General features: G+C 62.6%; 1 protein-coding gene across 1 annotated transcript; it reads left to right on the plus strand.

Moving 5' to 3' along the window:
- Positions 1–8,940: 8,940 nt before the first annotated feature.
- Positions 8,941–19,163, plus strand: SRCIN1 (SRC kinase signaling inhibitor 1; the record flags this gene model as incomplete). The annotated part of the gene is made up of 3 exons (XM_039388152.1): positions 8,941–9,104; positions 9,388–9,554; positions 18,834–19,163. Coding segments are annotated over exons 1-3 (661 nt in total), but the record flags the coding sequence as incomplete, so codon positions are not given.
- Between the last annotated feature and the right edge of the window lie 282 nt (positions 19,164–19,445).

Consider the following 19,445-nt stretch of genomic DNA (forward strand, 5'->3'; position numbering starts at 1 on the left):
GAATCAGCTTGTGGGCACCGGGGTCTGTGTCCCCTGCCGGCCCTGCCCTTGTCACCCTGCTCCTCCAGGCACAGGGGCGAGGAGAACACCACCCCATCTCCCTAAAAACAAAGGCTCAAGGCGGCTCCGGGCTGGTTTTTTGGGATCCAGGCACCACCTGGGTTCAGCCAGTGCAGAGGGGAAGTTTGGGGGGTCTGGACAGAGGGGGGGTGAGCCCTGTGCAGCCCCTCTCCCCTCCCCAAATCCCCCCACATTCCCCACACTGGTGGGGAAAGCAGCCTAATGGTGATGCTTTTTTTGGGGAATTCGAGTCATTGAATGGATCAGGCAGCGCCTGGAGGTGTTAAAACCAGCACAAGTAGGAAGGTAGAGGGGAGGGGGTGAAGGTCATGGGTAGGATCTGTGGGACTTGTTGGGCTTGTGGGATCTTCTCAGAGCAGAAGAGACCCCGTTTGACCCCAGCGAGCCAGAGGCTGTGAGGTCTCGGCAGCAGCTCCTGCGTCGTGACCATCAGTCCTGAGCGGGTGTTTATCTTCCCAAAGGATGCTCTGCCTTGGTTCAGAGGTGGGAATGATGGAGAAAACCCCCTGCCTGGCCCCGTTCAGCACGTTTGCTGTCTCTTGTCTGCCTTTCTGACGCTGCAGCTTCCAGCTCCCGGGTCCTGTCCTGCCTCTGTCTGAACAAGATTAAAGAGGCGCCGCTCTCGGGAGCGGCGTCCTCGTGGAGGTGAACGTACAGCCGGCTGTAAGGTCATCGTGCAGCCGTGTAATGATGCCACTTAATGAGCTTGTCTCCCTGCAGAAAAGGTGGCTTTGACCTCCCTGAAGGGTTGCAAACACCTGCTCAGACTGACAGACCCGCAGCTCGGCGACGGAAACCGGCGCCGCTCTTTGATCCCGCGTCGGGTTCCGGCGGGGATGTGGCTCGGAGAGGCTCTGGAGGCACCCAGGAAGGGTTTTGAGGTGTCTTGGCGGTGTGGAGGCTTGGCTTTTGTTCCCAAAGTCTTGTTGAAAGTCAACAGGATGCAGCAGGGACTTGTGAGGAGGAGCTGGGGGGGAAGGAAAGGATTGTCCGTGACGGGGCTGAGCCGGGGAGTTCCGTGTACCTGGAATGTTTGGGATGCTTGGCTTGTTGTTGGCCCAGGTGAAGGGGCAGTAGCCACAGGCAGGAGAAATACTGGCCCATACAGAGCAGAGGACAAGGTTTCCCAGCTGCCATGGTGTCCCTTGGGATATGGGGAGGGGTTGTCCCCATCCACCAGTTCCCGCTCTCCTCTCCCCTTCCCGGTGCTCCCCAAGCCAGGATGCTGAACCAGCCCCTGCTGCCTCAGTCCTCCTCCCTGTCAGGCAGCCCAGGGAGGAATAATTCACAGAGTCAACAGCTTTTTAATATCTCTGTGCTTCAAGACAACTTCCAGTGCACTCCTTTGCCTTTTAATTAAAATTATTGCTTCTCCTCTCACGTGCATCTTCCTCCCCCCCTGCCAAAAACCAGCAAACAACCAGCCTGCCTCCTCCTCCTCCTACTCTTCCTCCTCCTCATCCTCCTCATCCTCCCTGGTGCTGTTTGAGCTTTCCAACCACGGACTCTCCTGGGCTGGAGCCTCGTTGGCTCCTGTCCCTCGTTGCCACTCGGCCACAGCTCTTTTCCTGCCCGATTTATTAAAAGTGATGGAAACAGATGCTCCAGGACCCTTCCCTGGTGTAAACGGGGGCGGCTCCGCAGGTGATTTATGCCAGGGGAAGGTCTGGCTCGCTGCTCCAGGGGTTGGGTGGCGTGGCAGGACCACGGGCTGGTGGGCACGGGGGGGCAGGCGCCTGTTCTTCCCCCCGGGCAGTGCCAGAGCAGCACTGCCCGGATCCACGGGCACCCACGGGCTCCCTTTCCAGCAGACCTGGAGAGGGCTGGGGCTGGTGGGCTGAGCCCCCCGGTGTGCCAGTGGATGCCCAGGCAGCGGCCAGAGAGCCCCAAAGCAGAGGTGGGAGCGGGTGGGAGAGGCTCTGAGCCCCCTCCCGGGCTCCCCGCGGGGCTCCTGCAGCTCCCGCTGCCGAGCTCCAGACGTGTCAGCGCCGGCGCTGTGCCTGTAATTACTGTGTGATGTGCCGGAATTAGCCCGGGAGCCGAGGAGTTCGGTGCAGACGTGAGTGTCCTTGGCTGCCTGCGGGGGGTTCAGCGAGTGCGAGGCCGTGGGCAGAGCGGAGCCTTCCATCCCCTCCCGGGCTCGGCTTCCCTCCTCTGCTGCTGGGGAAGGACGGGAGAGCAACGGGGGCACCCCCGCTCCTGGGGTTTGGGGGGGGTGGAGAGAGGCTCGAGGGTGTCGGGGGGTGGCTGTTGCGTGGAATTGTGGAATCACAGAGTGCTTTGGGTTGGAGGGGACCTTAAAACTCATCCAGTTCCACCAGGGACACCTTCCACTAGCCCGGGTTGCTCCAACCCCCCCGTTTCATCAGGTGAAACCCCAATTCCACACCCTCAGGGTGCGGCTGAGCTGGGCAGCACCCACATCCCTCCCTCTTCCCAGAACTCCTCCCAAACCACAGGGCTGAGCTTCCCCGTCCTCCAAACCCCATCTGAGCATTAACTGCTCCCCGAAAGCGTTTTATCGGCGCAAACCCCTGTTTTGGAGCCACACGACGCCCCCAGGAGGGCTGCACACGCTGGAGCATCCCTCGGCTCCAGGCAGATCTGTCCAACCCCCTCCTCTCCTGCTTCCCTCGCCCGTTTTTTTCCCACTTTTCTGGTTCCTCAGCTCCCCGTCCATGGCTCTGTGCTCCGTGTAAGCCACGACTCCCCCCAGCCTGTGCCAAGGTATTAAAAAGCCTTTATCGTAGTCCAGGGCCTGTAATTCACAGCACAAGAACCAATAAATAGGAATGATTCAGAATCATTTAGCAGCTTCTGCTCAGGAAGAGCGAGACCAGGACCTCAATTAAGCTATTTGTAAATTGTTAATTTAAGCATTTCACTCAGATGCCTTAAATTGTTCCCTCCTGCAGTTTACAAATGGGTAAAGAGCACAGAAATATAACTGGAGCGGTGGGGAAATGCCATTTAGTTGCTGTTTTTGGCAGTGGTAATAGCACTGTAGCTAACAGAGCTTTGATTTAAATCAGAGTAAACCAGGGCTGCCTTGAAAGGAGGATCAACCCCGGGAGCAGAGGTGCCCAGGTGAGGAGGGACCCGGGGTGGGGGTGTTGAGGGTGGATCTGGGAGCTGCCAAAGTGCCAGGGAAGCCCTGGGATCTGAGTCCCTGTGCAAGGGATGCTCCCTGCGGGTTTTTTTTCCCCTATGCCCTGTGAAATAATTGTTACACCTGGAGGAAATATAGGAAATATATAGGGGTTTGGGGTTTTTTAAGCCAGGGGATGGTTTCCCTTCTGGCCAGGTGAGGTTTGGCTCTCCAGGTGGGTGAACAGCAGCACCCCTGGGGGCTCTGGGTGGGTGCAGCTCCCAGAGGTTGGTGTGACCCCCCCCCCCAATTTACCCCCTCCTGCAGATTTGCTCAAAGCACAAGACATGGAGGGTCTGGCAGTGGCACAGCTCATCGATGCCAAAAGGATTTAGGAGCCCTGAACCTCTTCCATGGCACTTGGGAATTCTGCCCTCACTAAAGGGAGCAGGGAAGCTGTGGCTGCCCCACCCTGGGAGCGTCCCAGGCCAGGCTGGACAGAGCTTGGACAACCTGGGCTAGTGGGAGGTGTCCATGGCAGGGGGTGAGACTGGATGAGCTTTAAGGTCCCTCCCAACCCCAACTATTTTGGGATTCTTTCTGTGATTTGAGGCTCCGGGAGGAGGAGGGGCCTCGTGCCCCCCAAACCCCAGCGCTGCCCTTGCCGAGGCTTTGCCTCTGCAGAGCTAAAACTGGGAGCTCCTTCCAGGGCCCTGGCCCAGGACCTGCACCAGCTGCAGCTGCTCCTGGAGTGTGTCCCCTCATGTCTCCTGGCTCGGTGGTGGGTGTTTTAACGCAGAACCGGGCGCTTTTCCCGCGACCCCCCAGGTGTGGCGGGGTGAGAAATGTCTCTGGTTAGAATTTAGAAGACGGTCAAATGCAGTGAAACAAAAGAACTTTATTAACAGCGCTTTGGGTGCACGAAGTCGTGACCTGGTCCGAGCACCCCGCCCTTTGTGGGGTCCTTTCTGTACCCTCTTGGTTGGATCAAGGGTTGGGCTTGATGATCTCGAAGGTCTCTTCCAACCCGGCTGATTCTATGATTCTATGATTCTATATGCTGTTAAATATTCCACAGGTGACAGGTATTTTACCTTAAAAGGTGATTTTTCGAACTCAGGAGGGGGTGTCACCCTCCCTCCTGATTGATTGATGACCCTCTGTGCATGCACAGAGGGGTCTCTCTGCACACCAAGGCCGGCCATGTGGTGGCCAGGTGGCTCAGAGGGTGGCCACGTGGCCAGGGCTGTATTTTTCCATTTTTATGTTTTTCCCCTATCCTGACCGAAACGTTTCCCAAATGGGGGCCTTTCACCTTCCAGCCTCCACGAGGCGCCTAAAGAAACCCTGGAGTTAAAATGAAAGACAAGAAAATCCCGCTGGCCCTCTGCTTTCCACATAAATTCATAAACCCAGACGATTTATTCCTCGCAGCCGGGATGAGGCTCCGCTCCCGATCCCGCCGCGGAGAGCGGGATTTGGTGCGGCTGTGCCGAGCAAGTGAGCAAAGGGAGAGGGTGCCGGAGCGTGGTGGGAGCAGAAGGACTTGGTGCCGTGCCACGGCGCCGGGTGGGAGCCGGTGGGCGCGGCGGGCGCCAGCCGGGCCCCGGAGGTGTCGCCGGGGACGCCGTGCCAGGCACCGCTCGGGCTGTGCAGTTTGGGGAACAAACTCTCGCTTCCCGGCTCCTCCAGGCGGGGTTTTGGTTTCCTCACCAGCTGGGGAGCAGAGCCCCATCCCCAGAGGGTGCCGGGGCGGCCACGGGAACAGCTTGGGCTGCGATGGAGCCGAGCTCTGCCGCGCCGGCTCCCGTGGGAGGCTGGCGGGGCCCTGCGGGTGCCAAATCCTCCCCTCGGCTCCACCTGCCACCGCTTGGCAGGTCCCGTCTGGGCTCTGTGACGGGCCCTGCCAGCGCTCCGGGGGTTGCCAGCCTCGGCAGATGTTCCCTGCAGCCGCGTGGCGCCGGTTCCTCTCCCGCAGATCCGCAGGCTGAGCCATCCTGGGAGCTGCCTCCACACCTCCGGGTTCTCGCTGGGCTCTGAGAGAGTTTTTTTGTGACTTGAGAACTCATCAGCCACCAGTTGGCTGGGTTTAATAAGGAACTGCACTTCCTGGCCCTTCAGCTGTGACATGCGCCGAGCCCTGTGATCCAAAGGGTCTTCCGTGAGTTTCTTTTTTTGCCCGATCTGGTTTCCTCCCGGTTCTGAGAGCGGCACATCCGATCCGTCTGCTGGCACGGTGCCCTCACCTGCCCCTGGAACGGGAAAGGCCTTTCCATCCGCCCAGCTCCAAGCTGCCCCACGCCCCCATCGTGCCTGGGTGAGGGTCTTTTTCCCACTTGTGGCATCCCAAGGGTTGGGATAAGGTCTGCTCTGAACAGCCTGACCCACAGTCACCGCTCCCACAGCCACGGGCTGTCCCACCCTCCGGTTTGGGCAGAGCTCGTGTCTTGCTGTGGGTTTTCCTGGCACAGTGATGGGCATTGTTGTGTGAGGAGGGGGGATTTGGGCGTGAAAAGTGCTTCCTGATGAGACACTGATTTCCCATCAGGAGCTCGGTGTCGTCCTGGGGCGGGCGCTGCAGCAGAGGCTCCTTCTCCAGCCACCTCCTGCTTCCAGTGCCTGGGTACAGCAAGGAAATGCTGTGTGTCTGTCTGTGCCCAGGCTGTGTGTCTGTCTGTGCCCAGGCTGTGTGTCTCTCTGTGCCCAGGCTCAGAGGGCAGGCAGACCGACTGCTGCAGGAAATGCTCAAATCCCCAGTGCCACTGGGAATGGGGCACATCCATTCCCAGCATCCCACCCCAGGGCCTGCGGGCGATGTCGGGCACAGGCAGATCAAACCACCTGCAGCCTGGCTGAGTTCTGGCAGTACTTTCAGTGCCAGCCCACTCCTGGCTAACTCCTCTTTTCCTCTGGAGCATCCCTGGCTGCTTGGCGTGGCAGATCCCTGATCCCCCTCCCAGCATCCCCCTTCCAGGGGCAGAGCGCTCCGTCCGTCCCCGCTATCGTGTCCTTGGAACGAGGCACAATAGACCCTCTGTGCGTGTGTGAGGGCACCACATGTGTGAATATTGCTGTATAGACTGCGTGTGCCGCCCCAGGGGAGCGGACACAAAGCTGTGCTGTCTGTCCCAGCTCCGGGAAGGCGGCTGTATTCCCGCTCCCTGAGTGTCCCACTGTTCCGATCCCAACCGCCGCGATCGGCGCCGGGGCAGAGCCAGGGCTCATTGTGCTGGGGGCTGTACACGGGCATTGTGAGGAGCAGTCGTGGTTCTGAGGAGTTTATAGATTGACAAGAACGTGGGGGAATTGGCTGGTGTGTGGAGGAGAGAGCGCTGCTCTTCCCAGGACCCGGTGCCAGCAACTGGAGAGCGGGCACGGAGCCGGGAGCGGGGTGTCCTTCTCCCCCGCGGGCACATTTCGGGGCTGGTGCTGTCTGGAAGCAGCTCCTTGGGAGCTGCTGAGAGCAAAAGCATGTCTGGTGTTGCAGGTGTAAATGCAGATCTCACCCCGACGTGTGGGAGCTGCTTTTCCCAGCCTCTCCCTGGGAATTGCCTCGTGGACACGCAGCGTGTCCGGGCCCTGGTGAGGGTGAGGTGTCACCCACCAGTGGGGGTTGTGTGTGAGGTGTCACCCAGCGGTGGGGGTTGTGTGTGCTCTCGGGTGGCTCTTGTCACCACCCTGCCAGCTCAGGTTTGAGCCGCAGGCAAGTCGTGGCCTTGGGAAGGCCCAAAGTGGGAAAACTTTCCCTCGGACTTAAAAAGAGGCTTTTGCCTCTGTTACTGAGCGTACTTAGGTGGGTTTTCAGGGTGCAAGTGATGGTCTCCCTTCCCGCTGTGACGGCAGGACCCTGCTGGGATCTGTCTGGGCGATTGTCCCCGTGGTGTTGGCACAGGTGACTCTGGTGGCACTTTGGATGGTGCCTGGCACCCGCTGTCGCTGCGGTGAGGGAGGTGCTGGAAGTGTCCTGGTGTAAACCTGGGGGCTCGGAGCCCCCTTTGGCTCCTGCCCCAATCCTGCGGCAGCTCCCTTCCCTGTGAATTGGGGGACAGGGACAGGGACAGGGACAGGCACAGCTCTGCCCCCCGGGCCGTGGGGACCGTCAGTGCCGCGGGTGTGGCAGCTCGGAATCTGCAGGCGGGCGCTTCCAGCGGCTCTTCAACCACAATAGAGGCAATTTACCCCTCATCAGCAGAGCAATCAGAATTAAAAGGTCACCCCATCCTCTGGCCCTCCCCGCAGCGGGACTGCGGGAGGGAGCGAGCCAGGTTCCAGGGATCAGCGGGAAGGACAATTAATCCTTGCTGCCGGCAGTAACCCCGTTTGTCTTCCAGCATTTTCCTCCACACTCCTCAAGCCCCCGAATCTCCACCTTCACCTCCGTGATCCCTGTGCCGTTCCTGTGGCAGGGAGCCCAGAGCATCTTCCCTGGAGCTCCAGGTCCTGGCCCTCAGGAGGGCTGGACAAGCTTCCCAGCCCTGCCACTGACCTGCTGCTTGTCCTTGGTCGTGTTTCTTCACCCATTTGCTGCCCTGTGTTGACTCAAAGCTTTTTGGAGCAACTCCTGCACAGTGGGCACAGCCAGTGCACGTAGAGCTCAGGTAATATTGTCACAATATATAAATGTGGAGGGAAAGGAGCCCTTGGCCCCAAACTAAGGGAGAGAGGGGTAAAAAAAGCCCCCTCTGCGTGTTTGGGGTGCAGGAACCGGCTCAGCTCTCTCCAGAAGTGCTCAGCAAAGAGGAGAATGAATTTTTGGGAGGGTTTGTCATGGCAGAGCATGTCATGAATGTGCCTGTGCCAGCCATGACTCATGGCTGCGGCTGTTAGGGAGCCTGGAAGGGCTCCAGCAGGGAGATCTGGCCTCCAGAGTTTCTCCCTCCTTGCCCTGCCAACCGCTGGGCCCCGAGCCAGGAGCGCTCCTGGCCCTGCTCCGCCCGTGCCTCAGTTTCCCCGTCGTGAAATGGGGGCAAAGCCAAGCTGTGGGGCTCTGCTGGGGGGGTTCCTGGGCTCCCAGCTCTCCCCCCCCAGGGGCTCTCTGGGCTGTGGTGCCAAGGCTTGAGGGGCTGTGAGTCCATGAGAGAGCCGTGGCCGGGGAGGGCTCTGGGAAGCTTCGGGAAGGGTCACTCCGAGCCCTGCCAGCCCCATCCAGCAGTGGGGTGTGACCTGACCCGGCTGAGCTCCGGATCCAGCGCCGTGTCCTGGGGACAAGCCTTGGCAGCGAGGCTTTCCTGGGAGGCAGATCCTGGTTTTCCCTCTCCCGAGCTCCCTCGGGGCCGGCGTGGGAGCAGCTGACAGCCCAGGACTCGGGGTGTCCGTGCCCAGGGCTGGGCAGCTCGGTGACATCAGGCTCTGGTGCCTTGGACCCTCCAGGCTCGCTCCTGGGCGTGCTGGGATCACGGGGAAGAGCTCCTGGAGTGGCACTGGCAGCCTGTGGGCACTGGCAGCTCGTGGCACGCCCCTGGCAGCCCTGCCTGGGCAGGGCAGGGAGGGCAGCGCGACAATCTGCCCGCGCCGCTGGCAGTGCCCGGCCCGGCGCTGGCTGCCCGCCCATGTGATGTGTTTGAGGGGGCACGCTGACATTTCCCAGGGGATAGGGAAAGAAAAAAAAACAAAACCCTGGGACCCGCAGGGAGCTCTGAGTCAGAAGAGAGATCAGAGAGCAGGAGTCGTCCGCGCGGAGCGGAGGGATAAACCCGGGGAAGGGGGGGAAAAGTTGCCGGGGCAGGGAGAGGATGTGAGGGAAAGCGCCGGCTCGGAGCCGGGAGGATGCGATGGGCGCCGGCAGAGGAGTGGTGGTGGCAGGGAGCGACGACGGCCATGGAGACGGGCCTGGGAGCCCCTCGCTAGAGCAGGGACGGGAGGGGGCATCGCTCGGGAGCTCCGGCGCCCACCCGGCACCGCCGCGGCTCCGCTTCCCGGCGCGCAGGACCCGGCGGTGGATGCGAGGTGACAGTCGCTGAGCGCCGAGCGAGGTCGGAGCCGCGAGATAAGGTCGGTAACAACCCACCCACTGCTCACTTGGGCTGCGCGGCGCGTGTTTAATAACGACCCGGCCCCGTATTTAATTAACATAAACAGCCAACGCAACCCGAGCCGTCTCCTCAGATTCGACTTGACGGGGACGCCGCCGCGTTGCTTTAAATGCCAAGTGATTAGCAAAAAACCATCTTTCGTTTGCTTTAAACATATGCCATAAGCTGCGTGTGTTTGTCGCGCAGATTTTCGGAGCCGTCTCCCGGTTCCTCCCCGGCTGCCTCGGGCGCGACCGTGACCATGTTTCCTCCTCGCCGGGCCAGGCAGCCCCCCGGCGCTGCCCCCCGGGCCCTGCCGAGCCTGCAGAGACCCACCGAGCCCGGGGACTACCGGCTCGCTGCCCTGCTCCTGGGTATGGACCGGGGCGGGGGGGATGTGGGTGTGGGAGGGGTGCAGGCTCCGGGGGATGCTGGTCCCGCTGGTCCCGCGGGGACGGTCCCAGCCCCTCGCAGAGGGGTGGGCTTTGCTCCGGGAGGGGTTGGATGGCGTGGGCTGAGGGATGATTGCAGCCCCTCGCAGGTGGTCCCTGGCCTGGGAAGAGATGGATGGTGTGAGCTGGGGGTGGTCCTGGCCCCGCATGGGTGGGCTCTGCCCCAGGAGGGGAAGGATGGCCTGGTGTGGGGGTGATCCACACCCCACACGGGTGGGCTCTACTCTGGGAGGGGGCTATGGACAGGCTGAGGATGAGAGCCCCTCACAGGTGGTCCCTGGCCTGGGAAGAGATGGATGGTGTGAGCTGGGGGTGGTCCTGGCCCCGCATGGGTGGGCTCTGCCCCAGGAGGGGAAGGATGGCCTGGTGTGGGGGTGATCCACACCCCACACGGGTGGGCTCTGCCCTGGGAAGAGGTGGATGGTGTGAGCTGGGGGTGATCCACACCCCACACAGGTGGGCTCTGCTCTGGGAGGGCATGGATGGTACAGGCTGGGGATAATCCCAACCCCACGCAGGTGGGCCCTGCCCTGGGAAGTGATGGATGGTGTGGGCTGGGGGATGATCCCAGCCCCACACGGGTGGGCTCTGCCCTGGGGAGGGGACAGATAGCCCAGCCTGGGATGGTCTCAGCCCTCGCAGGTGGGCTTTGCTGCAGGAGGGGATGGATGGCACGGGCTGGGAATGATCCCCAGGCTCTGCCCTGTGTGGGGACAGTGGAGGGGGCTGTTCCCAGCCCCACACGGATGGGCTCTGCCCCAGGAGGGGCTGATGGGGCTGGGCTGGACTGGGCTGGGCTGGACTGGACTGGGCTGGGCTGGCTGCCCAACGCTGGTGGGAGGAGGAGGCAGAGCTGAGGCAGCTGCTGCTGCCCTCCTTTTGCTTGACTAAACCTCACTGCCTGGACAGCTTCTGACTGGCGCTGGTGGGAGGGCTGCAGGCTGGACGGGCTGTGGTTTTCCCTCCAATGTGCCCCAGCAGGGCAGGAGGGTGTTCTCAGTGCCGGGGGGAAAGGGGTGGCACCTGCCCCTGGGACAGAGCAGTGGCCTTGTCCTCGTGTCACCTACAGCATCCCACTCCCAGGTGGGAGGTGGCAGCAGGCAGGGAGCCCTGTGAGGACCAGGCAGCTCAGTGTCCTCGTGCCCTGCAGGCAGGGGGGACATGTCACATGTCCCCACAGCATCCCTGTCCCATGGTCTGTGTGCGCTGATCAGGCTGACAGCGAAGCCCTGCTGGATCCCACCCCATGGTTTCCATTCCCGAGTGTGTTTTCCTTGCATCTGAGAGGCTTTAGACGTGGCTCTGAGATATTTTTTTCCCAGCATTTCTGATTTTTAACTAGCTGTGACTAACCAGGCTGGCACGGCAGGCTGTGACCAACCACCAACGTGCTACCTGTGCGCTTATAAATAGGGCCTGTTCTGCACACCCCCGTTTGGAGCATTCCAGGGCTCCCGAGCCCCTCCGTGACACCAGCCCAGCTTTTCCCAGCCTCTCCCCCACGGCTGCCAGAGCCCAGCATCCCCCAGGTCCTGGCAGGAGCCCCCCAGAGAGGCAGTGCCCCCCAATTCCTGCCCGCAGGCTGCGGGAAGGGGGCTCAGCGCCGTGGCTGGACCTGCTGAGCTCCGGGATGTGCCTCCAAGCACATTGTGATGGTGGCAGTGCCAGGCCTCTGAAAGAGTTGGGCCCCTCGTGCCAAGGCAGAGATGAGCTGAGGGTTGTGCTGGGCTGTGTGGCGTGGCTGTCCCTGCATCGCCGTGGTCCCCAACGCTCCGAGCCAGGAAAAATCCCCTTCCCGAGCGCTTCCTCACGGAGCTGAGCTCTTTGGTGACTCCAACGGGGGCCCAGGCTGTGGGGCAAGGGCTGGCAACGCCGTGGGTTTGGCTTGGATTCTTCCCTTCGTGGCTTCCTGGTCGGGGTGCTGGAGGGGTGGTCTCCTCCCTTCCCTTCCCTTCCCTCGGCTCCGTGATGATCCGTCAGCTGGATTTGCTCCCAGCTGGATTTGCTCCGACGCCACACGGAGTGGGAGCTGCTGTCAGGAGGCTCCGGCCTCCCGGCGGCGAGCGTGTGGTGAGCGTGACTGCACTGATGGCAGGAGGTGAGGGCACTGAGCAGCTGCCTGGGAAAACTGCCCCGGGTGCATCCAGGGAAACCACGGGGCGGGCACGGTGCATGGCTGGGCTCTGGCAGGAGCATCTCCCTCTGCCCGCGGCCCTTCCCTGCCCTGGGGGCTCTGCAGCCCCTCCTTTAGCCTTCCTCCCCAGGGACTTGTTGAGGTTTGGCTCTGCCTTTGATCCCAGGCTCTCCGAAGCAGAGCTTGCCCGTGTTTCCAAGCCGGCGTGGTGGTGCCCGGGCTGTGGGCACAAATCCCTTGGGGCTGCCCCTGAGGGGTGCAGGATGGAAACGAGGGATGCAGGATGGAAACGAGGGATGCAGGATGGAAACGAGGGGTGCAGGATGGAAACGAGGGGTGCAGGATGGAAACGAGGGATGCAGGATGGAAACGAGGGATGCAGGATGGAAACGAGGGATGCAGGATGGAAACGAGGGATGCAGGATGGAAAGGGCCTCGTGCCCAGCTCTGGGCTTTACCCTGGTGGTTGGCAATGTCTGTGGGACAGGCTGGAGGCTCCTGCTGGACCCTTCTGCTCCTTCCCGTTTCTCCTGTCACCGAAAGGAGGAGGTTCAGATCAGATGTTAGATAAAAATTCTCTAACATCAGGGTGGGGAGGCCCTGGCACAGGTTGCCCAGAGAAGCTGTGGCTGCCCCTGGATCCCTGGAAGTGTCCAAGGCCAGGGGGGATCTGGCTCACAGGGAGACTGGGCTGTGCTTCACCACACGGCTGGGGGTGAGTCACTGCCCCACATCCACACATCCCTGCACGGAGGCAGCCGCAGGACAGGGAGCCAGCAGGGGCTGCCAAAATCCTGGGAAAACTCCCGGTCCCTCTGGGCCAGGCTCGGTACTGATGGTGACATCCCCCTGCTCCCACCCTGGGTTTGGCCCCCTCCCCTCTCAGCATCCCCCCTGCAGCTGGACCCGTGCTCTCTGCCTGTGCCTCCCGCCGGTGCCTCGGTTTCCTTCTGCTCTCCAGAGCCAGGATGGACCCCCAGGCTCGGAGCTATTCCCGGGATATTCCCATCCCATCCCCTGCCAGGCCCCGGCTGTGCCGCCCGGGGTGGGAGACGAGCCCACAAAGTGGTTTGCGTTGGAGCTGTGAGGAGCCCGGCCCTGGCCATCCTCCCCTCTCCTTTATTTTTATCCGGCTGTTGGCACCTCCCCAGCCGCTGTGCCTTCCCTGCCAGCCCAGGGTGCTGCCGCCTCTTGCCAGGGCACGCAGGGCTCCGTCCTCCTCCGGGCCCCGGGCAGGGATGTTCTCCGTGCCCAGAGGGTGCCGCCGGCCTCGGCCTCCTGCCAAAGGTCTGGGAGGAAGCCGATGGCAGCGGGGAGATTTCCCTCAGCCGTCCTTCCCACGCCGTCTCTCCCCCTGTCCCACTTTGTTTTCCCTTGGCTGACCCAGGGCAGCTCCTTCCTGCATCCCACTGGAAGTGCCGATCCCGAGCTCCGAGCGAGCATCCAGGTGTGCCGGCCCTTCCCTGGGCGCTGCCGTTCCCCGGGAGCGAGGAGGTGAACTCGTCTCTCTCCCGTTTCCATGTGCCCGCGTGGGCGGGATAACACCCGGCGAGGTGGGAAGCAGCTGCTGCTTTTTCCAGGGCTGGCCAGATGGGATTTCTCCTTCACTTTGGGTTTTTGACAAATGACATGCGAATTTATCCGGTGGTTTCTCCGCTTCCAAAGTGAAGGAGCTGCTTGTCAGGGCAGTGCCGTGGAGAGATGCCAGCTGGACTTCTCCGAGCTCCAGCTGGGAGCAGCCAGTGTGCACCAGGACACGGAGTGGCTCCGGACTCCTTGTCCCCGTGCAGCTCCAGCGTCGGCAGGGCTGGAATTAGCGGGATGCAGGGAGGGTGCAGGCAGCATCCAGGGCACGTAGAGGCTGGGAACAGGCTGGATCACACCCGGACCACCACCGTGCACGGGCACTGTGCCCCTGCCCTTGCCCAGAAGCCAAGGGGCATCCTGGCTCCGGGGCCGCGGGGTCTGCGCTAACCCAGCTGGGAAGTTCCTGAGGAAACAGTTGGGGTGTGTTTTATCGTCCTTGGTTCTGCCTGAATTTGGGAGTGAAAGGCAGGGCGGGGAGCCCGCTGGCTGCTGCTGAGCCCGGGCAGTGCTGGGGGATCCTCAGGGATGGGGAGAGGAGGTGGCAGAGCCACAGCTCTGCCATCCCGTGGGGCTGCAGGGCGTGGGGGAGATGAATCCTGGGATGGATGTTAATGGTTCCTTAGGGGTGGTCTTGGCATCCCCTGGCTTTTCCCAGGAGGTTTGGTGGAGGGTGTCCATCAGCTCAGGTGGGGAAGCTCCGGCCCAGTCGCCCTCAGCTTTCACTCCCTGTGTTGCTGTGAGGGACAAGGAGACGGAGCAGACCCCTCACTCCCACATTCCCATGCTGGGATGGACCCTGGGTCTGTCCAGCTCCTGGCATTCCCATGGGACAGGGGCGTCCACAGCCCGTGGGCTCGACCGAAAACAGGGGTTTAATTCTCTGAGAGCTGATTTTAAGTGACCAGAGCTGGTGGTGGCTGGACCCGTTCGACTCATGGCGGTGACACAGGGGGAGGGCACTCGTGTGTCCCCTGGTGTGGGGGCTGCCTTGTCTCTGCTCCTGGGCACGGTTTCAGTCGGATAACCTCGGGCAGCTGGGCAGCTCCCAGCACTCTTTGGATGTGGCTGTGAGGGTGAGCCCGGGGCAGGTCCTGGAGGGCACTTGACCATCCCAAAATGAGTGCAAACAGAGCGTGGCTGAGCCAGGGGCGGGGACAGCAGTGGCTCTGAAGGTGCCTCTGAGCAACCTGATCTAGTGGAAGGTCCCTGCCCACGGCAGGGGGTGGAACTTTAAGGTCCCTTCCAACCCAAACCGTTCCAGCGTTCTGTGATTCGATCCCAGCAGGTCCCGGCTCAGGAAGGGGTGGGTGTTTCTGCAGCACGACATGAGTTAAAGTGCAGCGGCGCGGGAGCCCTGCAGGCTCTCCCTGCGCTTCCCATCCCTCCCTCCCATCCCTGGGAGCCAGGCTGCGGCGTGGCGAGGAAGGGGTTAGTGCCGAGCAGGGCTCTGGGTGCTGGGCAGCCTCCGTGGGTGCTGAGCAGGCAGCGCTGGCAGTGCGGCAGTGCAGCCTTCGGGAGGAAGCAAGTGCATCCCGCTCTTCCGGCTGCGTTAATGGCCGGGTGCGGGGGAGACGCATCGCTCCGAGGGGCTTCTATTCTCTCGCCTCCCTTTCTCCCCAGATGCACTCTCCGCTTCCCCTCCCCTCGCCCCTTTTTGTACGAACGCTTTCTCGGCCGATTTTTCATGCTCCGCTAACTGCCGGCGCTTTCACGACCCGCGTGAGCTTCGCTGCCTCATGAAGATTTATGAAACTGCAGTAATAAACTGTGTTTGAAAAGATCCTTTTGATGATAAAGCCCTGCCGGGCTGCTGGCGGGGGGACCCGGGCGGACCGCGCCGCCGAGCCCGCAGCCGCTCCGACCCGGCGCGGCTCCCGCGGGGCAGCGCCCGCAGCACCGGGAAGGTTTTTGGGGGCCTTTCCCACCCTGAAGAGCATCACCTAAAGCGCGGTCAGGCTCCGGTGCCCCCGGCGCCTCTGTTTTCCCGGGAAGCAGGCGATGGCCGGACCCTGCTAGCAGCCCGGGGCCGTGCCCCGGCGCGGGTGACACCTTCTGCTGGCAGGTGAGGAAGATGGATGGATGAATCGGCAAAGAGAACCGCGTTCCCTTAACCTCCCGCTGCTCGGAGAGGGGCTGGCCAGGATTTACCGCGGGATTTTGGCTGTCGTGGGAGCCCTGCGCTCGGCCAAGGAGCCGCCTCCAGCCCCTGCAGAGCCCCGGGGGGCCGCAGCCCCCATCCCGCCGGAGCAGTTTCCCGGCCGCCGTGGGAGCCGAGCCGCGCCCGCGGGTAAGCGATGGGACGGTCCCCGGGGCAGGGGGGGGACACATCCCGCAGGGACACCCTGCCAGGCTGGGCTGGACCGGGGCACTGCCGAGGTGGGCACCCCGTGCAGGTTCTGGCCACCGGCTCTCCCACCCCAGTGACCTACTTGGAAGCAGCGTCGGGAAGCACTTTCCAGGGATGTGCTGCTGCTGCTGCTGCTGCTGCTGCTGCTGCTGTCGTGGGCAGCCCGTGTGTGGGTACCACTGCTCCGGCATCCCCGCACCCGGGGAGGAGGAGAAACAACTTTGTGGGGGGATTTTGGGGCGGCAGGATGGAATTATACCCTCGGGGCGAGGGTAGGATTAGCACCCTCTTCTCGTGGATAGTGCCAGGGAAGCACGACTGTGAGTGTTTTAGGGTCCCTTTCCCAAAGAGCCCCCCGTGGCCCAGCTGGTGGTTGTTTCCTTGTCCGATATCGTCTCTGGGATATCTGGAGGGAAAAGGTGGCTGACATGAGGCCAGTACACGTGTCTGCAGTGGTTTTTCCTCCTCTTGCCTTGGAGGGGTTCTTGGATCTCGGGGTTCCTGGTGTTGGGGCTGTCTCTCCCTCCTTTGCCCTGGGGATGGATGTGGGAGCGGATGTGGCACAGCCGGGGGTGGAAGAGCCCCCGACGGGCTCCAGCTTGGCTCTGACCCCTGTGCAGCTCGTGCAGGGCTGTTCAAATCATCCTCTTTAGCAGTCGGCAGAGGGACAGCGAGAGCTGGCGCGTTCCACTCCCGGAGCATGTAATTAGGGAGCGGGGAGCTGCATGCTGATCACGGCTCGGCAGGAGGAGGAGGAGGAGGGTGGGAAGGGGCTGGAAACGCGGCCCCATCCCAGGGCTGCTGAACCCGGGGCTGGTGGAGGCACCCGGGAGGTCGTTGCAGGGAATGAGCCCCTCTCACACCCCCCAGATCCCCGTCCCTGCCTTCTCTGGCTCAAGGCCTCCTCGAGCCGCTCTCCCCAGCGAGGGAGAGGAGCTGCAGCTCCTTCCTCCCAGCCCTGTCACCGCTGCAGCTGGAGCTGTCAGGGTGGCCCTTCATCCCTCTTTCCCAGCCTTCCCAGCGCACCATTCCGATGGGATAGGACAAGGCTGGGAGTCCCTGTGGCGCTCGGGCTCCGGCTCTGCCGAGGGGCTGCTTTGGTGGGGATGGACCACACTGGGCACATCGCCTGTGCCGGGGGGTGCTGGGGGTCCCACTGCCCCAAACGGAGCTGGGAGCACCCTGGCTGCTCCCAGGGGTGCTCCAGGGCACTGCCAGTGCTGGGGCTGGGCTGGGTGTTGGGTGCTGGGCACAGTTGCCCCCCAAACACGTCTCTGCTGCTTTGTGGTCAGAGAACAAGTGCTCGACCGACCGGACGAGGGGGGGAAGGAGTTTTCTGCCTGATATCAGCAACCCCCAGGGAGAAAAATGTGTTCTGGGGCTGTTACATGAGGGGAGAGGTGAGCGAGCAGCTCCTGGGGCTGGGTTGGGGCGTTCAGGACAAATTGCTCCATCCGTGTTTCCCGTCAGTGCCGGGTTTGGCAGCGGCTCCGCAGCCGGTGGGACCCCGGGGCGATGCCCCTGCCCCTCTCTGAGCTGCCTTCTCCTCTGCCAGCAACGGGTCCAAGGTGTCCCCTCTGACGTCTCCCTGTGCTGCTTTCCCTGGGGGAGCTCAGGGTGTTTTTGATGTGCCCCTGTGACCCTCCCCTGTGACACGGGGACCCAGCGGGGCGAGCTGGGGAGAGACAGAAGCTGCAGCTCTTCCCCTGTCTTCTGGGAAAGGGGCTGACAGCCTGGCCAAGGTCACATTCAGTGGCAGGACGGGAGCTGGACTGGTTGCTTTTTGGAGGAGGAAACAGGAATCAGGCTTTGCTGAGCGTGTGATGTCCCCGCTTGGCTCGGAGCAAACCCCCTTGTACGACCTTGAGCGGAGGAATCGTGTCCGTAGCACACGCTGGAGTCCCATCCTGCGTTAATAACACCCATACAAAGCTAATATGTTGGGCTGATAAATAATTAAGGGAGAAGGAGAAACCCTCTATGATTTGCTTGACGGGAGCTCTGGGAAGGAAGGGAGTGGGGGGAGGAAGGACGAGGAGGGAGATGAATAATGGATCAAGGTTAAAAGGGGAGCAGAAAGGGAAGCCTGAGCCCGGTGGAGCCCTGCAGCACACGCTGCCAAACTAGTTAGTGGTGGCAAAGACAGCTGGGACCGGGCCAGGGCTGGGTGACACCGGCTCTGATGACATGAGACACTCAACAGTGGCTTTTGGGGTGGGAGAGGGTGCCCTGGAGCTGCTCTGCAGCGGGCACGGGGCTGGGCAGGGGCTGAGGGCTGCGGGGTGGCCTCGTCCCGCAGTCACCGAGGAGGTGCCAGGCGCTGGCAGCGCGTGGGGACTTCCAGGCATCCGGCACCGCTGAGCTTCCCTGGAAATCAGAGTCACAACGTGCAGGGAATGAATTATTAGCAAAGGGTCGAGTCCCTTTTGCCTCCCTGCGCGTGCGACCCCCTGGCTGCCCCCCTGCCCCCTCCCTGCCTGCCCGGGGTGGGCTGAGCTCCGGGAGAGGGCTGGCGTGGGGCAGAGCATCCCTGCAATGCCGGGTTTGGTGCCGTGGGCTGGGCTGGTCTCTGGGAGAAGCAGCTGCAGGATGGGGGGGCTGAGCCCTCCGCGGGGGTCTCTGGCAGGGCATGGGGGGGCCTGGCCCCCCTGGCACAGTGCCCACACTGACGGGCAGACACGAACCTCCCCTCCCCTCTGGCCTGATTTAATTTTCTTTTTGGTTTGTCCTGTGTCGTGTCCTCTGTCTGTCTGTGCCTCAGAGCAGTGCTCAGTCCCCGTGTCTTGTCTGTGCTGTTTTAATGACCCAACGCTGTTTAATTCCTGTTTCACTCTGAACATCGTGGTTTTGGTGGCATCCCAGCCCTTACATCCCCCCCACTGCCCCGGCCCCTCCATCCCCCTTGCCCCCTCCACCTCCTGCCACCGCCAGCCCCGTGTCCAGGAGCGGGGACACCGCAGAGGGATAAACCCCGCACCCCCTCCCCGTTCATCCCACCGCGGGACCACCCCGCTCCCAGCCAGCCCCAGCCACCACCCTCGGCTTAAACACCCCCCCCCCACCCCAAATCTCTGCGCCCCGTGGCGGGGGGGGGCCGGCCCTGACCCCGCTGTGCTCTGCCCGCCCCGCGCAGATCCCGAAAGGACGAGCAGCCACATGATCTCCGCGGACGATGCCGAGTACCCGCGGGAGTACCGGACCCTGGGCAACGGCACCCGGCGCTTCTCCAACGTAGGGCTGGTGCACACCTCGGAGCGCCGGCACACCGTCATCGCCGCCCAGAGCCTGGAGGCCCTCACCGGCCTCCAGAAGACGGAGATGGAGCGCAAGAGGGACGCCTTCATGGACCACCTGAAGAGCAAGTACCCGCAGCACGCGCTGGCGCTGCGGGGGCAGCAGGAGAGGATGCGGGACCAGGTGAGGGGCGTCGCCTGCTCGGGGGGGGGGACACAGGGAGCCCTTTGTGGTCCCTTAGGGGCGGCTGGAGGGGAAGGGGCTCGGGGGGGGGGGCTTGGATGGCGCGTGAGATTGGGGGGGAGGGTGGTTGTAGCGGCCTCGGCGGTGGGGGAGCATCCCCCAGGTGTGAGGATGAGAATTCCATAGGTGTGAGGATGAGAATTCCATAGGTGTGAGGATGAGCATCCCCCAGGTGTGAGGATGAGAATTACACAGGTATGAGCATGAGCATCCCCTGGGTGTGAGGATGAGCATTCCACAGGTGTGAGCATGAGCATCCCCCAGGTGT

This window comes from Pipra filicauda, unplaced genomic scaffold (assembly GCF_003945595.2).
Source record: "Pipra filicauda isolate LSUMZ 115617 unplaced genomic scaffold, ASM394559v2 scaffold615_size277210_pilon, whole genome shotgun sequence".
NCBI classification, from domain to species: Eukaryota; Metazoa; Chordata; class Aves; order Passeriformes; family Pipridae; genus Pipra; species Pipra filicauda.